Source organism: Vespula pensylvanica, chromosome 6 (assembly GCF_014466175.1).
Source record: "Vespula pensylvanica isolate Volc-1 chromosome 6, ASM1446617v1, whole genome shotgun sequence".
Taxonomy (NCBI): Eukaryota; Metazoa; Arthropoda; class Insecta; order Hymenoptera; family Vespidae; genus Vespula; species Vespula pensylvanica.
In genome coordinates, this window is record NC_057690.1 from 4979839 (window position 1) to 4993294 (window position 13456).

The 13456-nt window shown below is 40.0% G+C and overlaps 2 protein-coding genes across 4 annotated transcripts in view; one reads left to right on the top strand and one right to left on the bottom strand.

Moving 5' to 3' along the window:
* Positions 1-7523, top strand: LOC122629844. Of its 3 annotated transcripts, none has more exons than XM_043813679.1 (5): positions 5-94; positions 1337-1508; positions 2685-3693; positions 3773-4871; positions 4979-7523. In XM_043813679.1, exons 2-5 carry the CDS (start codon positions 1372-1374, stop codon positions 7102-7104), a joined length of 4371 nt encoding a protein of 1456 aa, XP_043669614.1. In that variant the 5' UTR covers positions 5-94; positions 1337-1371; the 3' UTR covers positions 7105-7523. The 3 variants fall into 3 exon arrangements, with proteins under 3 accessions (XP_043669615.1, XP_043669614.1, XP_043669613.1); XM_043813678.1 differs by lacking the exon at positions 5-94 and adding an exon at positions 258-396; XM_043813680.1 differs by lacking the exon at positions 1337-1508 and having other exon boundaries at positions 1-396.
* The window catches only part of LOC122629845 (dynein axonemal heavy chain 2), a 22776-nt gene continuing 16623 nt past the window's right edge, over positions 7304-13456 (bottom strand). The window contains exons 38-51 of the mRNA XM_043813681.1: positions 13175-13387; positions 12842-13057; positions 12448-12598; positions 11988-12137; positions 11601-11733; positions 10737-11081; positions 10367-10639; positions 9941-10285; positions 9748-9882; positions 9396-9672; positions 8905-9315; positions 8282-8800; positions 7544-7691; positions 7304-7458 (exon numbers count right to left, since the gene is read on the bottom strand). Of these exons, the coding sequence (XP_043669616.1) occupies positions 7304-7458; positions 7544-7691; positions 8282-8800; positions 8905-9315; positions 9396-9672; positions 9748-9882; positions 9941-10285; positions 10367-10639; positions 10737-11081; positions 11601-11733; positions 11988-12137; positions 12448-12598; positions 12842-13057; positions 13175-13387 (3471 nt within the window). The remainder of the gene's footprint in view (positions 7459-7543; positions 7692-8281; positions 8801-8904; positions 9316-9395; positions 9673-9747; positions 9883-9940; positions 10286-10366; positions 10640-10736; positions 11082-11600; positions 11734-11987; positions 12138-12447; positions 12599-12841; positions 13058-13174; positions 13388-13456) is intronic.

Genomic DNA, 13456 nt, shown 5'->3' on the forward strand with positions numbered 1-13456 from the left:
GAGAGACAAGGGAGAGAGCGTTGGTAGTGGCGAGTGTTAGCGTTACCATCGTCATCGTCGTCCTCTAACGCAGTCTCTTCGTTCATCGGTCGACGTATGTACATACGATCAAGTAAAAAGTTTCGGTCAAATATCGTCTTGTTTACAAAAAAAGTCTTTATACATAGTCCTTCCCCTTTCTTTCTTTCTGTTTATTTTTTTCTTCCTTTTATATTTTCTTTTTTATTACCTCGTGAACGTGCGCGCTACGCGCGCACGGCCAAGCATGCGTGTCACCGAAAGAACTTCGTTGACCAGACCAACAGATTCGCCCGATTACGTTGAGTTTGCAAGTCTCTTGAGGACGAGGAGAGCTCGAATACGAAACTTTCAATGCTGTATTTGCGCAAGTCTCATGTAAGTCCACTCTTTATGTAATATCTCGAGAAGATAAAAAAGAAGAATAAAAAAACGAGACGCAAGCCAGATCATTTAGGATCGTTGATATCAGTTTATTAACGAGGTGAAACATTTTCTTCTCATGTATATAACGATGTCGACAACGTTTTCGAAAATTACATGTTACGATCGCTTTCCCGTCCGTTAAATCGCTTAATATTCGCGTTACGGATACTAGATGATAATCCACGCAACGCGTTGCTTTACGCTATGATCATTAACTTCTGGATGATCTGTTTACGGGCTCTTAATTTGATTTATGAGACGGTCTGCTTGAATTCTCTCAACACTTTGGGAATGCACCGAGTCGCGGATAGCGCACACGTTCTCATAATTAAATACCTTTACTTAATTACATGACAATGTAACGAAGGTGGATAGGTAACTACTACTACAGTTAGAAAAGAATTTCGAATGATTTCTCGATTTTCTGAGGAACAGAAACGAGTTACGGAATTAAAAGAAAAGTACTTGTTCCATCGTTAATTATTTTGTGCCTCCCTTCGTTTTTTTTTCTTTTTTTTCTTTTATCGTCGTACCGTATCTATTCTCATTATCCTTCGTTTACCATACCCGTTCGTTACACAAGTTCGTTATGTGAATTTATAAGAAGGCCGTGCGCGCGCGCACGTGACAAATAGTATCATATAAAAATAAATATCTCTGTGACATTGATTTCTTTTTTTTTATATTTTTTATTTCCTATTTCTAAGAAAAGAAAAATTTTTGCGATTTTTAAACGATTGCACATTCGCAGAGAAACGCCTGTCATATATTCGAACAAAACAAAAAAAAGAATTATATTTATATCTGCTTTGCCCGTCTGGTATAAGCAGTTGCTACTTACGTAAATTCACAAGTCACCTCGAAGCCTATCGACAATCGCAAATCGTTTTAGTTTACCTGTTGCCGCGTTAACGTGCAGAAGGAAAGATGTCCGATTCGGAGAAGATTCCTTTGGCCTATGCCGCGGATCCGCAAACATATTACGTGAACGACGCCTACCAATTTTATTCGCGTAGAAGAAGAGTGGAACAACAAATGCAATGCCTTACCTTCATCGTTTCTCTGTGAGTCCGATCGATCAAATACCTTTTCCGTACAATTTCACAATTTCTCGGATATCTTTGAGAATTTTAGTCGAATTGAACGATCGAAATAATGTAAAAAAAAAAAAAGAAAAAAAATGCATATTTCATTACGAATCTTGAACTTTTGAAATATTTCGAAAAACTTTTATCGTTTTGCAAAAATTCGATGTTATGCGATCGTTCATTTTGACCGGAACGCTTTGTTGTTTTCGGATGATAATAATTAATCGAACAGAGACCGGGAAATAGTCGAGAGCTTTGATTTAAAATGCATGTGTGATAATTAAAGCACGAACATAGTAGGTATATGACATTACGTTTATTACATGCCGTTAATATATTGGTATTCCATATATTAAATTTGTTGCGTATCAAAGTTCGCGTTTCACCGTCCGGTATATAGACGATATAATTCTAAAATGGCGTCGATTTTGTGTAGCTTAAATGGACACATGAATATAGTACAGTACATAGTAATAATATATTATATTCAACGCATAACCTGGCATTGTATTTTAAGCGTAGGTCGATTCGCGTTACGTGACGTCGACCTTGATTACACGTGTAATCGAACGGCGAACGGGTACTACGCCGTTCGGTCTCTCTCTCTCTCTCTCTCTCTCTCTCTCTCTCTTTCTCTCTCTTGTTCTCTGTTAATTGCAATTAAGCGTACTTCAACACTTTGAGTTCCAATCGATTTGCATAACGTAAGGATAACGTCACCCTCGATCATTGATTACATAACGACAACGTCCTGCTGAGTATAATTGGAGCAAACCTGAAGACTAAGAACTCTTGACTGGACTCGAATCGAGAAAATCTGTAATTACCGAATAAATTTCGCGATTTCGATCGGAGTTTCTTTTTATTATAGCAAGCAAGAATAAAGGAGAAAGAAAATGAGAGAGACAGAAAGAGAGAGAGAGAGAGAGAGAGAGAGAGAGAGAGAGAGAGAGAGAGAGAGAGAGAGAGAGAGAGAGAGAGAGAGAAGAAAGTGAGCGAACTTTAAATGAAAATATTTTTTTCTATCCAATTTCGATGCATCGAATGAAAGAAAAATCGAGTAAGAGAAAAAAGGTATTAAATTAAGGGATGCGAGAAATCATGGTTCCTTAATTATTTTATTACCGACTAATCATTCGTCGAATTTTTCAGAGCAATATTCACGATAGCATTGATCGTTACGATCAGTTATTCCGTGAGTCAAAGTAATCAAACAGGAGATGAAACATCTAATAAGACATCTTCGAGTACCGACTCATCTGGAACGGACGATGTTGCTACTTTACAATTGGGCCTAACTACGGGATTCGATTCATACACTTTCTTCAGTACTACCAGTGCGAGTCATTTCGTTTATGGAGAAGATGGTAACGTTGACTTTTCGCCAACGCAGAATCTGACGGATACAGAATTGAAGGAAGCCCTTTCGGCTGGTCAACAGGCTGTACAATTGAGAGTTTCTGCTGATACTGCAGCATTATCTTCACCTTTACCATCGCCGTCGCCAGAATCGAGACATCAATGGGCAGTCAGCACGAGTGTCAACGTCGGTGGTTTAGCTTTGGCTGCCATTGGCGAGATAGCCGCTACAAAGAGAATCGAAAGCGCGAGATCATTTTCAGGCAAACCATCAGCGATCGGTTGCTTCTTCGACGGTGGCTGGGCACCGAAAGGTGTCTGCAGAGAATTTCTGAATGTGAATTGCACCATCGGCAAATATAGAAATTACGACGGGTCTTGCAATCGCCCGAAGCAATGGGGTTCGGCTTTGATGCCGTTTAGGAGAATCCTGCCAGCAGATTACGCTGACAGAATCGATTCACCTCGAAGAGCACGTTCCGGAAATGAGTTACCCTCGGCAAGAGAGGTTAGTCTGAAGGTTCACAAGCCGTCGCCTAGTTCGAATCCTTCGTTCACCGTAATGTTAGCCGTGTTCGGTCAGTTTCTCGATCACGATATCACAGCCACGGCGATCAGTCAGGGCGTCAACGGTAGTTCCATCTCGTGTTGTCCACCTTCCATCGGCCATCCAGAATGTTTTCCCGTTCCCGTGGGATCGGGCGATCCAGTTTATGACATTACTGGGAAAACCTGCATGGAGTTCGTTCGATCGGCACCGGCTCCTCAGTGTAAAATTGGACCAAGAGAACAGCTTAATCAGGTGAACCTATTTATTCTCTTTTCCCTTATTCGTTGATCTTACATCAGATGTGTAAAATAGTGAATCGGTCCATTTTTAGGTGACCGCTTTTATCGACGGCTCGGCGATATACGGATCGGACTCCCAAACCGCACACGATCTGCGAGAATTTTCTGGTGGACGATTAAGAATGCAAATAACACCGGACAACAGAACTCTTCTACCGGCTAGTTTAAATCCCAATGACGGATGTAATAGAGAAGATGAACGTCTAAGAGGACGTTATTGTTTCCTCGCAGGGGATCCGAGAGCGAACGAGAATTTGCACTTGACGACTATGCATTTGATATGGGCAAGACAACACAATAAAATTGCCGATGGATTGGCCAAGGTCAATCCGACTTGGTCAGACGAAAAGATTTATCAGGAAGCTCGTCGTATAATCGGCGCTCAACTTCAGCATATTACCTACGAAGAATTCGTTCCAATTATATTAGGTGAACAGGAAACCAATCTTCGGAATTTGAGACCTTTGACTTCGGGTTATAGAGAATGGAGCGAAAATCCCGATGATCCGACCAATGACCCTACTATAGCCAACAGCTTTGCTGCAGCGGCTTTTAGATTCGCTCATACTCTTCTGCCCGGTTTGATGATGATGACGGACGCTCAAAAAGGCACTTCGTCGTATATCGAACTTCACAGGATGCTTTTCAATCCTTATAGTCTATATTCGAGCGATGGCATTAGTAACTCGGTAATTTCGGCTACCAGGAATGTCATTCAAAGAACTTCAATTCACGTCACATCGCAATTAACGAGACATCTTTTCGAGGATCCGATTAACAACGTTTCAGTACCTTGCGGTCTCGATCTCGTATCGTTGAATATTCAACGTGGAAGGGATCACGGACTACCTGGTTATACTAAATGGAGAGAATATTGTAATTTGGGGAAACCCGAATCGTTCAGTGATCTGATCGATCACATGGATCCTGAAGCCCTCGATGCGATATCAAAGCTATACGAATCCGTTTACGATATTGATCTATATACTGGTGCATTGGCGGAAATACCGAAAACCGGTGGCATCGTTGGACCCACTTTCACGTGTTTAATTGCTGATCAGTTCGTTAGATTGCAGAAAGGAGATCGTTATTGGTACGAAATACCTGATCAGTCACATTCCTTTACGGAAGGTAAACTATTGTTTTAACTATTTGTTTTATACTTTAGTAAAACTTCTAATTAATTCTTTAAATTGTATTTTATTAAATGTTTTAAATTTTAATATTATGGATTTCAGAACAATTGCAAGAATTACGTAAGAGTTCCCTAGCGAGATTGTTGTGCGACTGTTCCGACGAAGTAACGCAAATTCAATTGAAAGTTATGCGATCGATCGGTGCCGATAATCCAGTGATATCCTGCGAAGATATACCGCAATTGTCTCTTGAATTTTGGAAAGAAGGTCGTCTAAAGGTACCGATTTTAAAGGCAGCTCCGTTCACGGTGGATTGGTTAAATTTCAAGAAGACTTTGAACGATACGATTCAAGAAATAGTGACATTTATTAATGACACCAGAACCGATCTACCACCGGCTAGTCCCGATTGGTTTGCTTTTGGTAACGAACTGAACAATACATTTTCGGAGATAAGGAACCAGCTTAACGGATTACATCCGAAAAAGAATCCAGACGTGGAAATGACGTCTTACAACGACGAGAATTTTATTTTACGAGCTGCCCCTGGAACAGCCATGTTCAACGATTGGATAAATTTCAAAATCGAACTCATCAAGACGTTGAACGATACCATTGGTGGATTTGGAGGTATTCCACCGATTACCGCCGATTGGATAGGCTTGAAAACGAAGATCAAGAATCAGACGTCCGATTTAATATCTCAAATTATTTCTACAAAAATGGATCTCTTTTCTAACGTTCCAATGAAAAATAAAACAGCTGAGATGGCTAATGCAGGTAAAGAGAGTATCGCTGCAATTTTTGATTGGAAAAATTTCAAAGGTAACATAATTAATTCTCTCGACGATGTTATTACGAATATTGCTACTAATATGCCTGGACCTGGCGATCCAGCTTGGGCCACATTCGGAGATGACATTAAAGCTCATTTCAATGCTCTTCGCGATAAGATTATCGCCGACACATCGACCATACCAACTGAGTTAGCTGCAGGATCAGAGAATTCGCTAACCGACTGGATATCCATTAAAAGCGATATCTTAAATACGGTGTCGAATACCGTACAGAACATAGAAGACGGTATGCCACCTCCTGGTGATCCCATAGCCTGGTTAGCTTATAGAGATAAAATCATGAAAAGTTTTGCCATGTTCAACAGTAAATTTCCTACGAAAAATAAAACATTTTTAAAGAATCCATCTCCTTATACAAACGTGCCGTTTGAAGGTGCACTAGCTGATATTCCGGGCAAATCGAAAGGCAATCCTATGACACTGCAACTGATGAACTTAACAAACGATTGGTTTGACTTTCGAAATGAAATAAACGCTTCTATTGCACAGGCAATCGCATATATTAAAAGTAAAAATCTAACGACGGTAGATCCTGTTGGTTGGATCATCTTTGGCAACACTTTCAAGAGCAAATTTGCAGAGTTGAAAGACGAAATTGCTGGTATAAAAGCCGAATGGGCTGATTTCTTTAGCATGGGTGGAAACAGTACCGTTAACTCACCTACGCTTAATTTCAAAGAAACCACCAAGGCTGGGGAAGCCTCGTTACTCTCCGTCAAAGCTGCTACTTTTACAAAGCCAAAGGTCTGGCCACCAACGATCATTCCAGCAGCCGACTGGATAACTTTTAAAAACGATATTAACGACACGATAATGAATTTTTTAAATACCGTTAATACAACGAACGCTGGTTGGGCTAGTATCAGTGACACTTATACGAAATCATTCGATGATTTGAAAAATGAAATCGTAGCTTTGAAAGGATTAATCACGACAAATACTACGAATTCTATAGCTGCTGCTGATTGGAGCAAATTTCACACACAGTTGAACACTACTGTGAACGATCTTATTCAAAATTTAAAGAACCAAACACAGGCAAACATTATGGAGATAATAAAGATATTGTTCGACGCCAAAGATAAATTCTCTATTCTCGAGCCACCGGTTTTGCCTTTGGCTATTTTCGAAACAGATAATTGGGCTTCGTATTTTGTTGATCTTAACAAAACAGTCGACAACGCTTTGAAGAATATTGGTGATTTAAAGCGTCCCGCGGCGATAGTCAAAGCAGACGAGCCCGCCTCATCATCTTCTAATATCATCAAAGTTTCAAGTTTCACGAGTTGCCTAAGTTTCGTTATTGTCTTTAGCCTGTTCAATCTTATCTCATCTTATACATTTCGTACTAAAATAGAGAGATACGAATAATTACTAGGTTTTAATAAGATCATTCAATGAGTTTATTACTTTTCTATATAAACTTATTCTTACAAACTAATAAATAATCAAATCGACACTTCTAATAGACTTAAAGGAGGAAGTATACGTACATTTTTTATGCTATAAGAAATTATTATCGATGATATTATCTCGAATATTGTTAACATAATTAAACGTTTTACGAAAATTAAACGGCCAGACTGAGAAGAAGAGCGGTACCACGTGTTGTCCATAAATCTGGTTCCTCCGATCCAGTTTTTAAATCAACTGTCACGACAAAAGCGGGACGGCTTTGATCGCCGGATCTTTGAGGGTAGTAATAAGTCGGACATATGTATAGTCCTATCAGAAAGGATGTATGAGCGATAATGACGGTTTAAAATATAAATCGAAAAAATGATTTAAAAGGAACTTGTCGATTATTTACCTTTAGTTCTTCTGAGACGTTCGGTAGGTTTAAAGTGTACCACGGGCATGTCGTAAACAAGCTGCATCGGTGCTGGTTCAACGAGTATCGCATTTTTCTTGTCCCATCCTGCTCCCTCCAAGAACATTGATCGCACGTACACTCCATCCTGTCATAATAAAGGCACTCCTTTTTTCTATTTTTTCATGTTTTTTTTTTTAGTCATTCGCGCGATCGTTTTATATTAAAAATTGCATATATATCAAATATTCGGAGAAGAGAAATGGCAATCAATTTACCGATCCCTCGATAGTATACGATATAGTTATCGATTAATGACGGAATCGTACGATTTGATATACGGAAACGTTCAATCAAATAGAAACAACGAGGCTGACGTTGAAAAAAATAAATTGTTTCGTTTTGTTTTCCCTTTTTTTTTCTTTCTTTCTTTTTTTTTGTTTTTTACTTCCCCCCTGCGTTCCCCCGTTGCTGAGTATACGTGCGTTAATCATTTTATGCGATAGGCATCGTTCTATAGTGAACGAAAAACAATTTAAACGCGTTCGATGATAGCAATGATAAGAGTATGAATGAACGTATAAAAATGTTCGCTATTATTTGTTTGTTTTTTTCTCACTAGTCGTTGATTGCTATCGAAAGGAATACATATTTGTTTTATATAATAATGGAGATCTAACATTAATAAATTGGCCTCCGATTTATCATTCTTTGTTACCTGTTGTCATCGTTATTTACCGTAGGTGATTCAATGATAGCAGAATCATCGATCGTCTGAACTACGAATTCCCAGCTTAATGAATCAATCGATATATTCCACATTCTTGCTGAAGTTTGGAGCACGGCTGTAAGGAAACCTGTTGGAAACGTAAACGCGGCTAGCCAGAAGAGCACAGGCGGATGTGTGGTCTCAGCCCAAGTAGCGAAATGCTCAATGCGGCTGATTAAATCTCTGGTCCAAGCTCCGAGAAGCTTCAAGGATGGATAAGCGGTCAGCCAAAGGGAGGGAACTCTGCCTTCGTATATGCACGTAAAAATCTCTTCCAAGTCGGACGACATCAAAACCAAACCGCGTATACCACGTTGTAGTTCATCCAAACTGTTTCGGGTTTTCGTTAAGAGTACATTATAGCGACTAATTTCTTGAAGAAGTACGACGTCGAGAGGTTTTTTCATTGGACCTATCAATTTGTCGATTGTTTCGTAGTCTATGTTCCTTGGTATTTTCGAGGCAATGTCTATGGTTAATTGTATCACCTTAAAAAAAAAAAAAAAAAAAAAGAAAAAACAAAGGGAAGAAAAAGATGATAAACATTGTTTTTTCATATCTGTAAGATAAAGGTATTTTTAAGTAGATAAACCTTTTCTTCCTTGTCCGTTTCTTCCTCGCTGCTAATCGCTTGAACTTGAAGACTCATTAAGGTTTTGCATATATTTCTTGTTTCCATGATAAGACTGGTTATGTCTGCGTTAGGATGTTGTCCAAATGCTTCTGGTCTATCGACGGCTGGTAATGTCATGATAATGTCACGATAGAATTCCAAGGAGCCGTCTCGTGGTACGTAATATGTCGGTAGTGATGACAAACGATAATAAGGGATGGTCAGAACTTCGTCGGTGAAATATTGTTGGACGTATGTCATCAACAACCGGCGATCCCAGTCGTCGGTCACATGACCGCCATAACAAATACCCGCAATAAGATATTTCAAGGATTCCCAAGGTGTATCTGGGTATTCGTCCAAATATACCTGAAGAAGATTCTCCGATACCTGTATGATCGAATGTATAATATATTACTCGTTCTTTCATATAGTTTGTTATCGTTTTTTCTTATTTCTTTTAAATTGACCTCGAAGTCGGAATCGTTGAAGCTGTAAATGACGTTCCAACCGAGTTGCTGGAATTTCTTTCGTTCAAGGAGAACCGAATGAAAGAAGACAAGAACGAAGAGGAGCTTCTTATACTTGGATTTCGCTTGACACACGTCGAATTGGGCCTCTGTGACGAGGCTATACAGTCGCTTCATATTGGCTTTCAATCCTTTAGGTGGTTCCGTCGTCATTTTTATCCCGGCTTGGAGGATCGATATCGGAAACTCAGGAGTTGGACTCGAGCTAAGCCATAATCTGTGAAACGATCGATACTCCTCTTTATCGATTCTCCCATCTCCTATTAACTTCAATACCGTCGTTAGGAAATACCTAAAGTTCGGATTCAAAGCTTTGTTATTGATAAGGGTCTCGACGATCTTGTCCAATTTTGGCATCCAGCTGAGAGATAAGTGGCAATTCGCTAGGAAAATCCATAATCCTTTTTTTACACCCATTTGTATCATTCTGAAGATAAAAGTTAACATTATAAAATTAACCAATAATAATAATATTAGCAACAGACTTTGTTGCTATAGGTGCCTGTCCTTGACCCAAGGATAGACTCATAAATTTGTCCATCATCTGTTGGCTCTCCGCGAGTTGCATTAATATACTCGTGGGATCGACGCCGGGTGAAAGGACAAAAATCAAGGGTGTGCGTGCAACGGAATCTTCCAAAACAGCTTTTAAGTCGAGTACCGGTGGTTCGACGAATTTTTGTTCCACGTTTCGTATAATAAAGTTTGCGATTGCGGAAGACATTCTGTCGGGTCGACAGCTACGTATGATCATCATCCTTTGAAATGCTGTACAACCCTCTTCCAACTCGCCAACGAGAGAAATATTTTCCGGTTCCGTACTTATATACCTGATTGGGAATAGTTGAAAAATAAGATCGAATGAACGATATAAAACTAGTAGAGTTTTATCAAATTAATAACGAGCCAACCAATTGTGCCAATCCCGCGGGTATTGTTCGAAGGACGAAATCAAACCGTGAAATCCTGGAAGTTTGTCGAGTTCCGTTATATTGTCCCAAGTTTCCGGAGGCAACCAAGGTACAGGCTTGTCCGGTTGATTCTCTCGATCCAGAACGATCCCACCTCTAAGAAGAAATGCGTATTCCCAAGAGATTATCCTTCCTTCAGCGGTTAATATCTTAATGCACATATTGAAGGAAAATAGTAGTTTGTGTTGTTCGAACAATCCGCGACAGGTATTTCTGTTGATATACGTTATTATTAACATAAACGTCCGTTTTTTTTTTTTTATGTGGATCATCATTACAATCGAATAGACGATACTCGAATAGACATTACTTGTATAGAGCGTAAGTATGATAATCATTAAGATTCTCAATTCTCTCGGCAAGTTTCATGCTCTTCGGACTTTTGTCAATGGACAACATGAACAGGGCGATGTATGAATCAAGAGAAAACTGATACATCGGATCGATCAGACTCATATCTGTGAGAACGAAGAAAAGAATCGAAGCTCGTCGGGAACAAGATCGATAATCTTCCCTTGCAATATCTATCTCTCGTTCGGTTTCTTCTGACGTCACTAACGATTCAGCGATGGATATCGATGTAGCCTTAGACGTTTGTAGAGTATTGAGAAGGTCCAGGTCATCGAGAAGGTTAGGTCCAGCCTCGCTCAACAGACTACAAAGGGGATATCGCATGTTCTAGTCATCGAGAATTCCAGACATGATTCGCCTAATCGACGCTCGGGGAGCATTTACGAGGGGGATTCGTTTAGGATAAGATCTTTAGAACGTTTCGCTATTCAACTTGGTCGTCTCTTATCGATTATATCGACGATAATAGCTCGAGATTTTGGCGCCAAATATGTTCAGAATAATTCTCTTATTTTCTTACAATTGGCTAAAATAAAAGTTTATAGCGAACTGATAAAAATAAAATAGCGGAAAGAAAAAGAAAAAGAAATAAAGTAAAAATTCTTAGAAGACAAAAAAGGGATATAAACAAAAGGAAAAACCACTAAAAATCTTGTAGAAAAGAAAAGTCTACGACAAATTGTAGAGTATAAAATAACAGAGAAAGAGAGAGAAAGAGAAAAAGAAATCAGAACAAAATGAAGGTTATAAGAAGACAAGAGAAATGTAAACAAAAGAAATGATAAAAGTGTAGAAAAACAATTCGGTGAATGGAAGATCTCACTAGAGAATTCTATCCTCCAGTTCCTTCAACGTCCGCTTGCCGGATGCGATCGTGAGGACGAGGCTGTCCTTTTGTTCTTCAAGTTGTGGCTTCTCTTTCCTGACCACGATTCCCAAGAGTTGTGCCTCTAATCCTGCAAGTGTGGCAAAGGTGCGGTAAAGGGAAATGTCCGAGTCGTTGTTCTCACTCACTTGCATCAACGAGTCTCTCTCTCCCTCTCCCTCACTCTTTCTCTCTCTCTCTCTCTCTCTGTCTGTCTGTCTGTCTCTCTCTCTCTCTTTCTCTCTCTGCTCTCGGTACATAGCTTTCACGCACACACGCGCACAAGTATATACTCTGGCTCTCGATCTCTCTATTTCGGTGGTGTACGCTAAGATAATTAGTTACCCTGTTCCTTAATGGCGAAGTTGCATAACGTCGTTTTAGTGGATATCTCCGGAGCGTAATGGGGGTTCGAAAGTTTCGTTGTGATGAACAGTCGAAATTTGGCATTGAAAGTGATCATCTTATCGTTAAACTTGATCATCACTTGATCACCTGTGTTGCGAATATAAACGTAGACGTGATTACTTTCACACGTACGCATATACATTTACATTTTATGTTAGGTACTTGGAGACAACGGAACGCGTTTATATCTCGTGCGTTCCAGAGAGAAATGGGAACAAAGCGGCGTGAAGTATTGTTCGTGTCGAATTAATTTCTAGCGTGTTGAGCGTAACGTGATAGGAAATATCAAATTGCGATTTGTTCGATAGGTAAAACGATAAAGAATTCGTAGAAGAGAGATAACAATAGTGTGAGTGAAGTGGGGACGCGTGGGGATGGGGGAGGCTTTGACGTTTACCTGATTTGATAAAAGCTCTTTCTAGAATCGGATTCAGGGCTGGATCGAGAGTTTCCCCAACGTTCTCGAGCAAAATCGGCCAACCAAACTGCAGCCCTTGTTCCAAAACTCTCATAAAGTCCGCTTGGCCAAAATCGATTACTCGCAGAGCCTGCAATAACATTCGGTAAAGCCAAGGCGAAAAGTCACGTCCCACGAACGTTGCCTCGCGGTCTTTGGAACACGCGGTAAAGCGCGAAACTTCTCTCGAAAAATTCGAGAGTGAGATTACGAAGAGAAAAGAGTGAAAGAGAGAAAGAATCGGTCTGTCTGTTTGTCTGTCTGTCTGTCTGTCTATTGGTAGACGGACTTTTTGGGGAATAAGAAGAAAAGGATAAAGGAGAACGGTACGTACATTCTTTGCCTCCATGTTCTTGATCCACTTCACCGCTTGACATTGCGGATCGATTACGAGTGGCCATCTAGTGCCTCTCGTCACGATGATGCCGTTCTCGGTACTAAACCCATCCGAAGGTAATCCCTGAATGTTCCATTCTCTGATCGTCGTGGGATCAGCTAGAAATTCCTTCACGTCGAGTCTAGGCGACATCGGGATTTCCTTCTCGTTTACCTTCGCGTGTTTCAATCATGCCCCGTTGTAATTTGAATAATCTCCGTGTAATTTACTTTCTAACGAGAGCGAGCTCTAACGTGTCAGCGACCTACAATCTTAGTACTCGTGCCTCACCTCTTTCACCCAAATCGCGAATAGTTCCTCTCTGTAATTCGACACGAAAGGTCCCAAGTAAGATACGAAGGCTGTTGATATAAGACAGTCACCGGGTAACCAGTCGAAGAATTCTCCCAACGATTCTACCGTTTCTAACCATCGAATCCTTTCCCCTGACAAACCTTCGACCAGCATGGCCGCACGATCCAATTTTATCTTTAACAATTCTGCCTGTCAATAGGAGGAATATCCCGTGTGAAATCTAAGCGTCTTATAAGAGATGAAATTAATAAGATAAAA